At 39.6% G+C, this 16821-nt stretch overlaps 1 protein-coding gene across 5 annotated transcripts in view; it reads left to right on the top strand.

Moving 5' to 3' along the window:
* Positions 1-16621, top strand: part of USP6NL (USP6 N-terminal like) — a 221736-nt gene extending 205115 nt beyond the window's left edge. For all 5 annotated transcript variants that reach the window (XM_044979184.1, XM_044979164.1, XM_044979173.1 and 2 more), the window contains one exon: positions 12443-16621. In XM_044979184.1, coding sequence (XP_044835119.1) covers positions 12443-13872 — 1430 coding nt within the window. In that variant the 3' untranslated portion in view covers positions 13873-16621. The remainder of the gene's footprint in view (positions 1-12442) is intronic.
* Positions 16622-16821: the final 200 nt, after the last annotated feature.

Raw genomic sequence — 16821 nt, 5'->3', positions numbered from 1 at the left:
TCGTAAAGCGGTGAGGGCTATATTACTCCAAAGAAAACAGCTGAGGGCCAAACCCCCTCGGCCCTGCCGAAACACCCCAGTCCCCTCCCCCCCAAACACATCCCCCGCCCAACACAAACACAGGAGCCGCAGGGAGCCGGGGAGAGGAGGGGCAGTGTGATAGGGGCTGGGGAGGGGGAAGGTCCCTGGACCAGGGAAGGGGGCAGCGGTCAGGTCACAGACACACAGACACACACACCCTCCCTCCCTCCCCGGGGGATTTCCTGGCTGCCCACAGACAGTTCAAACCCCGCCCTCCCCCCAATCACTACAGAGCCCACCTTGGGACCAACCAGCACAGTAGCTGCCCCGCCCCCAACCAAAGGGGAGGACTTGGTGGGGTCTCGGCCCAGTCCCCACCCCCTGAGCTGCGGCTCGAGCCCAGGCCGGGCGCCCCTCCCCTCGCTCGCGGGGTGGTGCGCGCGGGGCTGTGAGGTACCCCTCCCCCCGGCAGGGGGCGAACCCAGCAGCCCCACTCCGCCACTTGCCCGTGGGCTGCACAGTGAGCTCACGCGAGCCACATGTGGCTCTAAATATAACTTAGTCCTTCTATGAGTTCAGGGGTCTAGACTAGATGATCTCTCAAGGTCTCTTCCAGTCCTACGATTCTATTGTTCTATATTGCAGAGTCAAGAACCCACCCTGATTTCCCCTGAGGTGTACAGGAATATGGAAGTAGCTGGAGATGTTTGAGGTGGAGATCAGGGGAGAGAATGATCAGAGGGAATAGTGTGGAGAAGGGAGGCTTGGAGAACATTGATATTCCCTTGGTAGGTGTTTCGCCTCCCTGGCATCCCCGGGACTCTGATGAGGCAGAGGAAGCCCTGCTGGAAAAGGGATAATTGGGTACTGGTAGAGAATGGGGACTTGTTTTCCCCCCACAACTCATCTCATCCTGGTGCACAGGGGAGATGGGATGGGGGACTCTAGTTCTCCATCAACAAATGAGATGGGACAGTTGAGTGAGCTAACTGGGCAGTGGGTTGTAGGGTCCGTCCTTACCTAATAATTCCAGCACATCCAGTATTTCTAGGTTAGGGAGCCTGTCAAGTATGGTATTTGTTCTGCTGGACCAGGTGGTATCTCTGTTAAAGCCATGGAGCATTGACAGAAATATGAGAGCCCCCCGCTTTGGAGATCTCAATTCCTCCACTTTGGGAACCCTGTTAACCTCTCCCTCCTCACCCCCGCCCCTCCGGCCTGCTCGAATGTGCCTGGGTTTATATCATACAGGAGAGATGCACACACTGGTGTTCATTCTCTCTTACTTCAAGATGAAGGAGGGAAGCAAGAACCAGGCCGGACAGGACTTCTCTCCCTATTTTCAGATTCTTGTTGAAAGGAGAAAGAGGCTAAGTGAAGTTTCCCAATCAGATGTGTGCTCCAGTGGGAGTAAAATAAACTGTGAAAGCACTTTCCATTTGATTTTCTTCTTCTGAAGGAGAAGTGTCAGACTGAGGGAGACCTTCCTATGCTGTTTCTCCTCATGATAGAAATCATACCTCTGTTCAGTGTGTAACCCACGTTTATACAGTGTTGCTCTGAACCCCTTCTAGGGGCTAGTCCATATACAGCAGGGGTTCTTAAACTGGGGGTCGGGACGCCTCAGGGTTGTGAGGTTATTACATGGGGAGTTGCGAGCTGTCAACCTCCACCCCAACCCCACTTTGCCTCCAGCATTTATAATGGTGTTAAATATATAAAAAAGTGTTTTTAATTTATGGGGGGGGGTTCATACTCAGAGGCTTGCTATGTGAAAGGGGTAACCAGTACAAAAGTTTGAGAACCACTGATTATACAGGGCTACAGCCTTTGTGATACAGAAGCTGGGTTCTTTAGGTCAGGCAGTAGGAGCTCTTGCTTTTTACATCCAGAGGTCCCTGGTTCAGGCCTTGCTGTTGCCCACTCATCCTGGAGTGTTATTTTAAAGCAGAAAGAAAGATTGGGTTCATACCAAGTTCTCACTGACGGTAGTGAAATAGGACAAGTGTCCAATCCTAGGTCTCCCATGGGAAGGGAGCAGGCATGTTCTTTAAGGGAGTGAGGTGTGCACTATAGATGCATGTATTTGAGTGTTTGATATATCACAGAGGAAGGGGGTATTTAGGAGTAAATATCTCTGGGGAATGATGATCCATGGAGGTGCAGGGCACATATCTCTACCATGAGAGGAGACTTTGGTTTTCCTTTATTTCTGCCTTAGTAGCCTGGGAAACTCTCTGTATGTGTGGTATATTTTTGTTTGGGGTGAGTGGAAATATTACTCACCTTTTTCAAAAAATAAATATAAAATACCTTTATCCTAATCCTCAGAAATCTAGCAGATTTGTCTCCTGTTATCCTTAGCTGAGTAAGTCTGATGCCTCATTTGTTCTTCATATGAATTTCACAAGCCTTTGATTTTTCTTCACTCTGATCATTTTGGTTTTTCTAATCACTGTCTTCAGGCAATAATATTTTGCTACAGGCTCTCAGCATTCTCTAGACATTTAACCTTGCGCAAATGTCTGTCTGTCTGATTCTGCTACTTGCATGATCTTTAGCCCTTTCATTTATTTATATTTTACATAAACTTGTCAAATCACTATATGCCATGTAGCAATGCATAGAAAAACTAATCTGGTCATGTAAGCATCCATTAGTCTGGGGAAAAAAACATGTTTGTTTTATTTTTTTTCTTCAACTAAAATTGGAGAGAAATACCACTTCCTTTCTTACATTCTTGCACTGAGCAACAATTACACCTTCAATTGTTATGAACTAAAAACCATTTAAAATGAACATAAAAATATAGCCTTCAACAGACTGCATCAATATCAGTCATCCAAAAATAGCAGAGAACTAATTAAGCTCAGTGGAATTCTCCATCTGTCAGTCTTTGTTAGTACAGGAAAATCCAGACACCTTATTTGGGCAGGCTGTGGTCAGATATCAAAAGAGGTATTAACTTTGCCCAGCAATTTAAAGTAATGCAAGTTTCCTCCTGGAACAGCGTTCCCTTGGTTTCTTCTTGCATGGATTTAAACTCCGAACCAAAGAGCTCCCTTTCTTCAGAAGAAGGGGAGGGAGATGAAGAGGCAGAAAAATGTCGATATTTGTTTTGATTATTTTTTTTTTTTGTTTAAATGGTTTGCCTACGTGTATTGAGATGAAGCCATTAAATACTTAGTGTGAACATCCAAGTTCCAGGAGCACAATGAGATCACAATCAAGTTAGTTGCCATAGAGCTAGCCATAAAGCATAGGGCACCCACTGAAATGTCGAAGACCAAAGCCAGGAATATTGTTCATAGAGCAGATTGCAGATCTTTAACCTTTCTGGCAGAATCCTCTTGTGAGTGAATCTGTGCCAGGATGGCCTCTGCTAACCTGGTGGAAGCTTTCGGAATGTGGAGTGCTTCAGAAGATGCCTCATAGTTTCAAGCCCCTTTCATCAAGCCACCAGGAGGAGGGCTACAAATGCTTATGTAGAGGCAAGCACCCCTTCTGAGATTTCTCCTCTGCACCCCCTCAAACAGTCTTAGCAGAAGAGAAAATAACATCTCCTGGGGCCATTGCAATGTAGTGAGGGGTACACGGCCAAGGAACAACTTCTAAAATCTGATAATACACACTACCTCTAAGTCTGCATGACTCCAGTCTCCATCCTCCTGAGGACTCTTTTGGAACAGGCTGTTACTCTGTGGGTACTTTGCTCTATAGATCAATGGGTAATGGAAGTAACTCATTGAGTTATGCCACTGAGTTCAAAAAAACTCCTCAACACAGATTCTTTACTTGCCCAGTGTCAAAAAATCCTTCGAATTGCTCCTAAATGATGGGAATAACTTCCCACCTATTCTCAGTTAGTCATAGAACCAGTAACAAAATCAATGTGCTTCCAAGAGGCTTGCCTCCACCTTCTCTGTAGACCTTTGGCAGTTGGGTGGAAGCTGGATCCTGAATCTAAAGTTCCTGAACAAGTCAGTCAGGTCAGAATTCAAAATTCGAAGATCCTGAAGTCTACTCTTGCAGCAACCTACCATCCATATTGTGATCCACAAAGTACAAAAGTGGCCCCCAAATCATCCTGTGACCCAAATCTCACATTTCTTCGTGTCTGTAAAGCCTTCAATGGAGCTACACCAATTTAAAGTAGCTGAAAATTTCTTCTGAGGTCATCTAATAGGCACTGCTCCACTTTTACGTAGGCACTATTTCTGTCAAATTCCAAACTTAGAATCTGCCTTTGTCCGCTTAGTCATTTTACACTCTGTGTGTGTAGTAACCCTTGCTTTAAAGTTTGGCTGCCTCAGTTGCACCCACATTTCTGGCTTTTTTGTGTGCAGAAAAATTAGTGGGAAGTTTGAATATTATGTTTTTCACAGATTTTGTTTTTCAGTTTAATATTTTTCTATGAATTCTGCAGCCGTGTACGTAATATTTTAGTGATAATCTGCCAAAGGATATATGCCATTAGCTGTAAGTGTTAGACAGTGAAATGCATCTTACAATACTGACAAGTAAGGCAACAAAATTGTGAAACTCTGCTTGATTTACGATTTCTGATGCTATGCATCTTCTGTTGCTTTTTGTTTCAGAGGAATTTGGGATTTTTCACTTATATGTTTGGAGAAAACAAACGTAGCTATTTTTTAATTTTTGTATGGCATCTTATTTATTAATCAACTAAACCAAAATACATTTCTATCATCTGTTTCCTATAATTTTTCTAGTGCTTGTCTGATGTGTATTTTCTGATGTTATAAAAGGATAGTGGGGCATGGAATGGTGTTATTTCCAGCAATTTTATATATTGGTTCTGCACTATTTAAAATTTTTTTATTGCTTGACCTCTTTAGTTTGCACATTTTTATATCACTATAAATGAAATTATGGTGCAGCTGGTGGTTGTTCAGGCTTTTTTTACTGAATCTTTCAGTGTAATTTTTCTCAAGAAATGTAAGAACTAGTGATATAAAATGTAATGTGATTATAACTAGAAAATGACTATTAAAAAGTCACCTTGCTTTGACACAAAATTATCCTAGAAGTCTGTTAAGCATTTTTCATTAATTGCATTGTTTTTAATCTAAATACAAATATTTATAATTATAAAGTGAGTTTCTGCGACCATCAGCACTGCAAACCTAATATAGCTACAGAAAAGCAAACTGTGTGTTCTTGTCTGCCTCATGCTCCATCATCAAAATTGCCATCCAAGTAATAAGTCCAGAATCCCCTTTTGTTGATGATGGCATTTTGAGGAGCAAGAAGCTAGTCTGACTTTCTGATAGCAGCTTGAACTTCCGATACAAGCAGTAACATTTTAAAAAGTCCTTTTTGACTTGTAAATGGAGCAAATAAGATGGAGAAAGTCACTGATGCTAAATAAACACAAAATACCAAGATGTCATTTTAACTGAATAATTTTTCTGACCCTTTACCATGCCTGAAAACTGTATTAGAACAAAGTGTGTATATGCTTGTGCTGAAATTAAGGACTAGACTGTTCTTCACCGGAGAGAGCACTTAAAGCACTTTACTCCAATTATATGTCTGTTATTCAAAGCAAGAAGCTGTTAGTGCCTACTGAAGCAATTAATCTGTAAAGTCTTGTAGTTGGGATTGATTTCCACTGGGTGGTGACAGAGACTTTTTAGATCAAGAGTAAGTCAGTAGAATAAAAACCATTTTAATGTGACTCTAATTTCAGATCATTTTTGGACTTGTTATATTGGCTCCTTTGTTTCCCCCCGTTTTTTGCGGCTCTCTCTCTGGTTTTTGGTACTGATGCTGCATGGACTCCCCTAACTTTAGACACAGGATAACCAAACCATTACACGCGTCCACAAAAAAAATGGCACAATATCAACTGTGCAGTTTCTCATGCAGAGTTTCTATCAGATTCCTTTTGAGGAAGGCCCAATAATTAAACGTTTTGTTTAGTTTCTTGGTATGTTAAAGGGGAGGAGGAAGAAGAAGAATACAATTTCACACCTCACTATGCATCTAATAGTGGCAGGCTAAGAAAAATCCAGTTGCCCAGAAAGCTCCAGAAAACAAAACCTGCACATTTGGGCAATAATAATGTTAATTATTGCTACCAAAACTGCCGCCAGCTGACAGTTTCCACTTCATATTTTCTGTTTTTTCAGTTGCCCTATTAATATTATCTTTTGGTGCAAATGCATCTTAAAGAGAAGATTTGTTAACCTTTGTAAACTATATAAAAATTCCCAGCCCAGAAACAACTGTTGACATGATAAAAATGTGCCCTGCAGTCAAACAAGTGAGTGTGCCCTGAATGTTAGTAAACTCAATCTTTGGACCAGTGTTGGAAACAAATTCCAGTTAAGGCAGCAACACTGAGAACACCCTCTTGCTAATTCTTAGGTGTTCAGATCTGGGGACTCTTAGCAATTGAGCTTCAAAATCGCAGTTGAAGGGGTCAAGGTAAAAGTGTGGCTGAGGCTGCAGGTGAAGCTTTAGGCTGAAATGTGGTGGAACATGATGCAGAACTTGCAAGGGAATATTTGGCATGTTACTGTGACAAGTCATGAGATGTTTTATTTGCATACTTTTTCTCAACAGAGGGGCCTGCATGCTCTCTCTCTCTGTTTCTATGGTTATTTGCTTGCTCTTTCACTCTGGGTATTTCTTTTTTTTCCCCTCAATTTGCTTTTTTTTAGAGGTGAGGATATGAACCTGTTTTTCTTTTTCCTCTGTTCCTACCAGCACCCGACATCGTGGTCTTCCTGTTCGCTACTATCCCCCAAGTGTCTCCTGGTATTTTATCTCTGGCTTTTTCACAACATTCATGTACATGATTTGCATGCTTTCTTTGTGAGTTTGAGCCATATATATTTGCATTAATATGCATGGTGATGGGTGTGCAAATTATTCTTCCCGTTTTTATTTCATGTTCCTCAAAGGATTTCATTTTCTTTAATTTTACGTTAATTTAAGAGCTCTTATTGTTTTCAAGGGCAATAAATTATTCTTGGCATCTACTGCAGTTGGTACCCCTAAGAATGATTGTTTGTGGATTTACTGGGAGTGACCAACACCCTAATTAAATATAGTCTGTTCTGTTTGATGTTGTGTTGATTTCTAGTAGGTATTAAACACATATTTTATAGCTTAAAACAAAGTGCTTTTTTGTAGGAGGTGTCAGTGGTTTGGAATATACGTTTATGCTGTAAGATTCTTGTTATTGGACCATGCCACTACCCCATCACTTTTGATGATGTCTTTAGCCTGGATTGTGTTATGGTAAGAGGTGGGCAAACCTTAGTGAATGTTAATCTGAGCATGACTGAGCCTAGGATTCAGGTATGTGTTTTGCTGCTTTGCCTGTTAGGAAAACGGACCATAGCTAACAGAGTTTAGTAAAGTGGCTATATCTAAAGGTTGGAGTACAAATGTTTATTGACTGATTCAGACAAGATTTTCGATGTTTGAGTGTGAGGCCAAGTTAATTTGTGTTGCATGGAGGCTTTATGATGAAGATATAAAGCTGTGTCTTTTTTCATCCTATATCTTATCTTTTGTTTCTATGCAGACTCTAAGCTCCAGTATCATCAAATCATAGGAAGCTAAAGCCTGGTATCACGTTATTAGAATGCCCAAGGTTTTATCTTTCTAAAGAACAGTTGTAGGCTTGGAACATTTTGGCTGTTACTCTGGTCTTAGCATTCATTCTAAAGTTTAACAGCTTCACAATAGTGTTCCATAACTAATATTACGGTGTAGGTTGTCCTGACATCCTTTTTATAACTATAATTCAGGTTAGTGCATACATCATATAAACCACACACACCAATGGTAATGCACTCTGTTACTGTGAACCATGCGAGAAAGATTACAGAAAATAATCTTCAAAGCAATGTAGAATTCAATAAAAAATGTCTGCAATATTCTCGCTTGGGTTTTATGAAAGCTTAATGGTAATTAAGAGACCTTAAGTGTGTCGAATTAAAAAAACCAAAAACTTATTGTTCAACCAAGCACATTTCAAAGGATTCCAATCTGCTCTGTGAATTTCTTCAAGACTGAAAGAGCAGGGGAAACAGTTGATGCTTTTAAATGTGTATATGCAAATACAGAAAGCATTGATGTAGGTACTGGAAGAGCACTGGAATGCATATTTAAATATGAATGCAACTATTTATTGTTTAAAAATAGATTGAATAGTTACATTTCAAGCATGGAAGACGTTATTGACAAAGGAGGACCATTTTTTCTTAAGATGTTTATTGCATACAAGCACATTAAATTATCTGTGTTAAAATTACATCAGTATAGTTACTGATGGGCCATTTTCTTACAACATCCCATAACTCCTTATGGATCACCTGAAAGTTGCAAACTACTTAACAGCATATAAAACCAAGATCGCTTCTGTATAATTTACACAAACTTTTTTTTTTGAAGGGCATATTGTATGTATTTACTTCCCAATGCAGACTTCATTCTTATCATTAAAATAGACAGTTTAGTATTACACAGAAGTGCTTCGTTTTTGTGAAATGCTGCACTTCTTAATTTAAAAAAAATCATTGAGACAAATAAGATGGGAAAAACTAATGACATATGGCTCTAGTGTTGGAATATTTATTAAGGGTGAAATTCATCCCTGTGTAGGAAACAAGCACAAGGTCTTAAGTTCTGCATACACCCTAGTTGGAGGTCATAAGTGGAACATAAATGATTTAAAGGTTTTGCAGAGCCTCTGTAGGGAGTGAATTCCACCTCAAAAAGAATATGGGACAGTTTTTTAACTGTGTGATGTAGTGTTCAGTATATTGTCTTGGAAAGCCATCTTTATGAAGGAATCTCTCAGCATTCTTACAGCACCTGTCATCATAGTTTCTATGTATTCTATATGGATTGTAAAAAAACCCAGAACCATGCAGAAGAGCAGTCAGTTCTTCCATACTAATCATGTCATCTGTGCGATTTGAGTGCACTTGTTGATTCAGGTTTTCTAAGACATTTATGGATTTTCTATTAGCCCCTTCATAGTTTCTCTGCCTTTTTCTGTGTCTTGGAAATGTGTGGGAAAACAATTCTAACTTAACTTTATTTTCTTAATCTTCAACTTTAAAGTTTCACTTACTGTCTTTTGAAATATAACTGTAACAGAGTGGTACGATCCATCACTCTGCATAGGGATGCTGGACTCTTCTGTAACCTATCAGGTTAGCAGGAGTTAGTGCCTTGCATAAATAAGCTGAGTGAATTCTGCTGACTGTGGCAGGAAGCTTGTTAACTCTGCCAAGTTATGAGACCTTCTGATTAGAGTGAAACCAGTGATAGACACGAGGAAACTTAAGAACAGTCAGGCTGGAAGGATTAAGTTTAGGCTGACGTTTGTTTTAAATTACCAGTGCAGCAAGAGCTCAGGCAGGGGGTAAGTTTGACCTTACACAGCGCTGTAGACTTCATTTGGAGCACATTGAGAGTGACCACCAGCATACGACAACTATGAAACTGGCATTAGTTAGGCAGTAGGAAACAGAGACTTTTCTATTAAACTCTTATTTTGTTACTTTGTCATCTCTCCCACCCTCATCATGTTTCTGTTTTGTGCACCTGACACCTCCTGCCTGACACCTAGACTGTAAATTCTGTTTTTATTTGCCTATGCAGAATCTAGCATGATGTGGCCCTGATCCTTGATGGCAGTTCCTATGTGCTATCCAATGATGATCTCAGTTTCTGCCATCCCCCTCTAATGAGAATCAGCTGTCAAAGATTGAACTCATATTATTGTTTATACAATTTCCATGATGCTATTAATACTTCTAAGCACTATATTTTAGAGCAGGGATTATCAACCTTTGGCATGCGACTCGCCAGGGTAAGCATCCTGGCGGGCCGGGCCGGTTTGTTTACCTACTGCGTCCACAGGTTTGGCTGATCGTGGCTCCCAGTGGCCGCGGTTCGCGGCTCCAGGCCAATTGGGGCTGCGGGAAGTGGCGCGGGCCGAGGGATGTGCTGGCTGTCGCTTCCCGCCGCCCCCATTGGCCTGGAGCTGCGAACCGTGGCCACTGGGAGCCGCAATTGGCCAAACCTGTGGAAGCAGTAGGTAAACAAACTGATCCGGCCTGCCAGAGTGCTTACCCTGTAGGGCTGCATACCAAAGGTTGATGATCCCTGTTTTAGAGAGACAACTGAGTGTTCGTTCAGGTGCAGTATACAGAGACACAGAATGAATTGTTCATACAAATAACTGGTGGTGATGAGATGTTAACTTTTAACTTCAGATTTTCCAGTGATAGACGAAAGTTGCATGGTCCTGTGTCTCTAGTGCAGCAATGAGGATCAAAACACTAAATTATTTTTCTACCAATGATTTTACATAGCTTTTCTATATAATTTTTCAGCAAATCCAGGGCTTTTTTTTTTTCTGTCCTTGCAGTTTTTACTTAGTAAGCTGATATATGATAGAGTTTATTTGGCAATCCTGTCTGATCTTTAAAAGTTACAGGCAAATTTTCAAACAGATTATGTGGGGGATGCATTTAAAAATTACATACTTAACTTTTTTCTATTTATAATATGAAAGAAATTGCTGTACGTAAGTAGGGAAGCTACAATTTTACAAGGTGTGGAAATAAGACTTATTTACCAGTATTAATTTAGAATGGGAAAATAGCTCTGACTGCTGAAAGGAGAGAGTAATTTGAACAGAAATGTTGGTATAAATAGTCATATGGGCATTATCAGACAGGCTGTATAGCTATCATTTCTCGGTTTATAATTAAGTCTTTTACATGGTTGCAATCTGGAATATAGTGTCCCCTTAAGAGACTGACTTTTAAACATTGAATGATGTAGGATATGCTGTGCTCATAACCAAAAGAGAACTCTCCACTTATATGCTGCTCTTAAGTAAATGCTGTTGTCTTTTACTGCCATCTTTGTCAGAACAGAAATATTAGTGTTTCCATTTAGCATTCAGATTCTGTGATGATGGGGACCTTAGTAGTACCTAGATATTTAAATAAATTCTCTTCTAACTACAATGACCATAAAAAGAACTGAATTTAAAAAATGAAAGTGGTAAGCATAATCTTTTAGCTATACTGTACATATTTAATAGGGTCATTATGAAAAGAGGCTGATTGGCTGACAAAGCATTTAAGTGTAACTATCTAATGTAACCATTAGTCAGTTTTAGTGAACTTACTGTTCAGTGTTTAACAAAAAAATCTATGTTTAAAAAATAAAAGCTCTTGCATACTTTGGGTGTATAGCTACACTGGGTCCCCATTTTTCTTGTGTTTGGAAGTCTCTTGGCGTTGTGTTTCACCTTGCATGGTATAGTTGTCTAGCATAACTGCACACCTGATTGCATTATTATACTAACAAAGTTAAGAAACAAGCATTTATATGCTAGATTTATTTCTGACTCCCCTGGGGTCATTAGGGGGTGTGTGTGTGTGTGTGTAATATAAAGGCTTTCAAAAATTTGCCAGACAGCTGCAAGCCAGTGGCCTAAACCTAATAGGCATATTTCAATAAGGAAGAAGTATGAGCTCAAGGATAATGGCCTTGTGAGAAACCCAGCAGCTCACCTTCAACTGCTGAGAAGGAGTATGGGACTGGGATTCTTACCAAGGTTTTGTCCCTCAACCCCTATTATGGACTCAATGTAGAAGGTCACTAATAAAATTGAAATCTTCCTTCTCTATCTATCTTCTGGAAGGTAGAAACAGCTATCGCTTTCCCCTTCCTCTAGAGCCTCTTAACTACTTCGGTAGAATGGGACTTTTTAATCTACTCCTGCACACAAGGTTTTTGTGGGGATGAAGAGGGTCCCCTCCATGAAGACTCCAGTACTCCACTGCTAATTGCTTTCCCAAGCAGCAGTAATGTAAAAATGACATGACATTTCTCAGTTGCACTTCTTTCCACAATGTTCAGTATAACAGTGGTAAAACAGACCTGGATCTTGTTAATTGTACTGTAGTGCTTGGGAAAACTCTGAGCAGCAGGATAGCTGCTGCAGACTCAGGAAGACAATCAATGCAGTATTTAGTGCATATTTAGTTCTACTAGTATCTTTGCAACTGTAAAAGATAGGAATTTAGACAAAGTGTACCTAAAGTCATATTTAGGCACTTAAATAAGTGGTCTGGTTTTCAGAGCTGATAAACTCCTATCAAAGATATATAAAATATGTATAATGTCCTTTAAATATATATGGACATTATATATTGACCAGAAAAAAAAACCCTAGCTCCAAATATAACTGAACTTTGGGTCTGAGATCTAAATCCAGAGTTGAATTTGGTTGTCTAGACTTTTCTTTTATGTATTTTGTGTGTGTGTGTGTGTGTGTGTGTAAGTGTTTAACACACATGCAGAGTTCCATATGAAGAAACTTCAATTTACTTTATTACTTATTTTTTAGGTAAAGAAGATGAATTTCCAAAGAAGCCGTTGGGACAAATTCCATTGGAACCTCAGCCTGCCATGCTTAATCTTACTCATATGCTCAATGGACAGAGCAACACTAGTATTTCAAGAACTCAGACAACAAGAAGGACAGAAAGGAGACTATCTCCTGAAAAAGTACAAGAAGATTCACCAAATAACCGAAGAATTAATTCACTGGAAAAGAAGCCTTCTTTAAAACAGCAAAAGCCTGGACCAGTAGTCCGGAGTGAGCAATCTAAGAATGACGTAGATATCAGAAAAAAGCCTCAGTCAACAGTACAAGACAATTCTAGACAATATAACAATGCAGCTGCTAACCAAAATTCTAATGCTACTTCCGATACAAGAAGGGAATTTGTACCTAAATGGAATAAACCTTCAGATATCAAAGTTATTGAAAAGACTACAAAACTTCCCGTGGAGGTAAAAGGTAGGTCAGTAAACCATGCTGTTTCAGGCACGCCACCAAGTCTTGGTGAACCACAGCCATTGAATGTAAAACAAAAGATGAGGGGTTTGGATGCTGATGAAGGTAAGCGAGGGTCTAACGCATCGCAGTATGACAATATTCCAGGTGTTGACCATGAGAATGAGAATCCTGTTGAGGAGATGCTAGAAAGAGCTCATCCGCAAAATCCCAGGAATGTAACACACTCTAGTAGTCCTAGAAAGCAAGGTGCAAAAATTCCTGGCCCACTAAAAATATCCAACCATTATGCTGTCAGTTCCCAACTGAGAAGCCCAAGATATTCATCTCAGTCTGATGGGTCAGATCACAGATCAAATGTTAAACAGCCGCCACCATCTTATAGTAACCCACCTATGTACCATGGAAACACTCCAAAGCCTGCCTCCAGCGCAATTAGTGCAAGTTTTATACCTTCACAGTATAATCATGGGAACCGAACCAACACTTCTGGTAGACCATATGGTTCTATCTTTTCAACAGATTTTTCTCCAGATAAACCACATATGTACTCTTATCCTGCCAATCGCCAAAATGCTATTTCTCCACCTTCTAGTCGAATAGAAGTCTTACCTGTTGATGCCTATCCTGGCAACTCTAGATCACCCTCAGGTGTCAAATTTATAATTCCTCCAGTGGATTATTTGTCAGACAACAGAAAGAGGCCAGATGCTGCTTATATGTATAGACATGAGATATATAGGCAGCCCTGGAACCAAGATGCTAACCAAAGCCACTTGGGTAACTTACAGAAGTATGCAGCCGGTCAGCCAACACCTATTCAGGACCATAATCTTCCAACTGTTTCTGTGGATAGTCCAATAAGATATAGGACTTCACCAACCTTGGAAGAACATGGTTCAGGCCCACCAGCCCCTGCCCAGCACTACAGAAACCAAAATGATGGGATGTCTATGCATGAATCAGTGCTTCTGTGAAAATCAATCAATGCTAACTAAAAAGCAAGAACTGAAAACATTAGATATATATTGCTGTGTTTATAATTGTCCAAGTCAGTATTTTATATAGAATGTGGGCAGTTCATGCAATTCTCTGATAAAGTAATAACATTATTTCAAAGCCATTTTAAACTTTGGCTGAAAGGTAGTTGAGCTTTTAAACTTGCATTGAACCTGTTGAAAGGGATCTGATGCATATAAACATAGCAATAGCAGTAGAGTCATCTGCAAAATGTGTCTAACACTACCATGTTTCTGAAATTTAAATAATTTGCACAGAGCTATGATCTTTCTGCCTAGCAACTGTAATACATTTGCAAGCTGTATTTTGACTGACATTACAATGCAGTAAGTGTGCTTGCGCAAATACACAAACATTTACCTGGAGAAGAACTAAAGAGGCTAAAATGTAGATGCATTTACTCTTGGGCTAGGTTAGTGAAGTATTTTATTTCAGTTTAATTATTTTCTTTGTAATTTATTTGATAAATGACCCATTCATTTTGGATGGTCTTTCCTGTCTTTATATACAAACTGCCTCAGTAACCCAGGATCTGATTGAAGTTGGAGAGATGCTCTGGGTTGTTAATGTAATCTTACATGGGATGCTGTTTCCCAGTTAATCTCCATTCCTTTGGCTGCTATCTTGCCTTTCCCTCAGCCAGAAGGAACAGACAAGCAAAACCATGAAGCCAAAAAGAGTGTCGCTCTGATCTGGCCGACAAATGGTGCTTAAAATCAGGGCAGTCTGAGTGTAGCAAGTCTTTAGGGTATGGATGAACTTTCAGCACGGAATCTGTACCTTGTACCCAAATCCAATGTTGCAAAGCAATGCTTTGCGTTCCCATTTAAGTCTTCTGAACTATTTGAGCACACCGTATACAATGCTAGAAGCAGAAATGGTGCTGCATTCTCATGGCATGCAGCCTTACCATGGGGTCTAACGTAGCAAACCAGTCATAGTGTGAGCTACTGGATTGCCAAACAGTCCTCTTACTGGTATAAGAGTATTGCCAGTCACTTGAAACTTGGGGGCCGAACATGGGGGTTGTGTAGCTATTTTCACCCTCTGTGTGCGGTGTAGGGTTGCCAACCCTCCAGGATTGTCATGGAGTCTCCAGGAGTTAAAGATTAATCTTAAATTAAAGATTGTCATCTGATGAAACCTCCAGGAGTACATCCAACCAAAACTGGCAACCCTAGTGCTGTATGAATGCGTTCAGTGCTCTTTCCCATAATGTCAGTTCAATGACATGTTTTGCTTTTGCCCTCCTTTTCCCAGAAAGCAATAGGCTCATGTCCAGGGTTGGGCAAGTGCTGCTGCACTGTCAGGCCGTTGAGAGATTGTGTGATGTGCAACCCTGACTGTTAATAAGAAGCTTAATAGACTCTTTGTAATTAAATATTTTTTTAAATTAGTGTTTGCAGCCTTTTGTACTCTACATTCTCCTTGGCTTTCATCCACTGTGAAAAGAAAAAAAATGCAGGTTAAGTGGCATACTTGGGGTGCAGTCTTGTGAGCTGCTGAATGTAGGAATTGCTAAGCATGCTGACTCTCATTGAAGTTAATGAGAGCTGAGGGTGACAGACCTCTTGCAAGACTAAGTCCTTAGAGCTTTTAACAGAAAAGATTTATAATACTTAAATACCAAAACACTGGTAGGTTCTGGGACACTTAAAAATCAGTCTTTGTTTGTCATTTGCATTTTCTTGAGGTGCGTTAGCTGAGTACATTGAACACTAGAAAACAGATAAATTTTTCTTTTAAAGAATGAGCTGTAGTGCCTATTCTTGCTGCAGGTTGGCTGTCTAGGTTTTAAGGTACAGAAGTAAAATGTTTTTTGTTTTTTTTTAAATGGAAGTAACATTTAGTATATTTCACACACTTCTTTTGTGTATATAATGAGCGGTGTAATTTGTAATGAACTGGGCAGTTTTATATTTTAAAGATTGCAAACTGCAGTGAAGGAACAGTAGCTAAGCACTACACTGAAAAACTCTAAACTGAAATTGAGATGATGAATATTACTTGGGCTTACCTTAGTTCTGATTACTTACAGCAGCTTAGCAATGTATGTATATAATGTGGTTAAGTGTAATAATCCCAAAGTTTTAACCATGGTTCTGTGATTCATAATAAATAAAGCTGTACAATTTACTTTGTGCTAGCAGCCTGGGACTGCTCCAAAATATGTATCAACACTAGTAAATACTGTAGATTTTTATATATAAAATATATACACACTATTTTCTTATGTCCTCTGCAACAGTTTTTTAACTGTGTATTCTATTTTGATGTGGTTGCATTTTTAACGTGTATAATAATAATAATAAAATCTATGTTATGTGTCTTTTTTTACCATCTTTGATTGTTTGTAGGCAAAAGCCATAATTCTGGTCTTCCCAGGATAAACTATTCTTTGCAAAAAATTAATGGTATACTCTTGTATAATGTATGCCCTATTTAATTTGTCTGTGTTTTCTTTTAGACCGAGCAATATCAATATAATTCTTAAAATGCCTTGTCATTGTTTCAGAAGTTACAGCTCATTGATTATAGTCTTCATTGCTAAACCTAGCCCTCAGCAATGGCTTTAGAAACGAGTCTGAACTGTCATTATAATTTTCCTGCCCTATCCCAGTGTTCTCACCCTATATCCGTCAACAGTGGACTTATTGACATGATAGATCTATACAATTTTACTAATCAGACTGAAAAATATCATTTTACTCAGGATTTATGTAGCAGTGATCTGTACTGTCCTAAAGGGAAACCGACACATCATAGTTTGAAGAATAAAAGTCTTATTTATGGGTAAACTTCATCTGCCTATTTAAGGTAAATGTATTGCAAGCATCAAAGGAATTATTCATGTTAGTTACCAAAAAGCTCAATATTACAGGAAACAGTAGTAGACAACTCTATCT

Source organism: Mauremys mutica, chromosome 1, assembly GCF_020497125.1.
Source record: "Mauremys mutica isolate MM-2020 ecotype Southern chromosome 1, ASM2049712v1, whole genome shotgun sequence".
Lineage (NCBI taxonomy): Eukaryota > Metazoa > Chordata > Testudines > Geoemydidae > Mauremys > Mauremys mutica.
The sequence above is the reverse complement of the archived record's forward strand: the minus strand, read 5'-3'. Positions and strand labels throughout refer to the sequence as shown.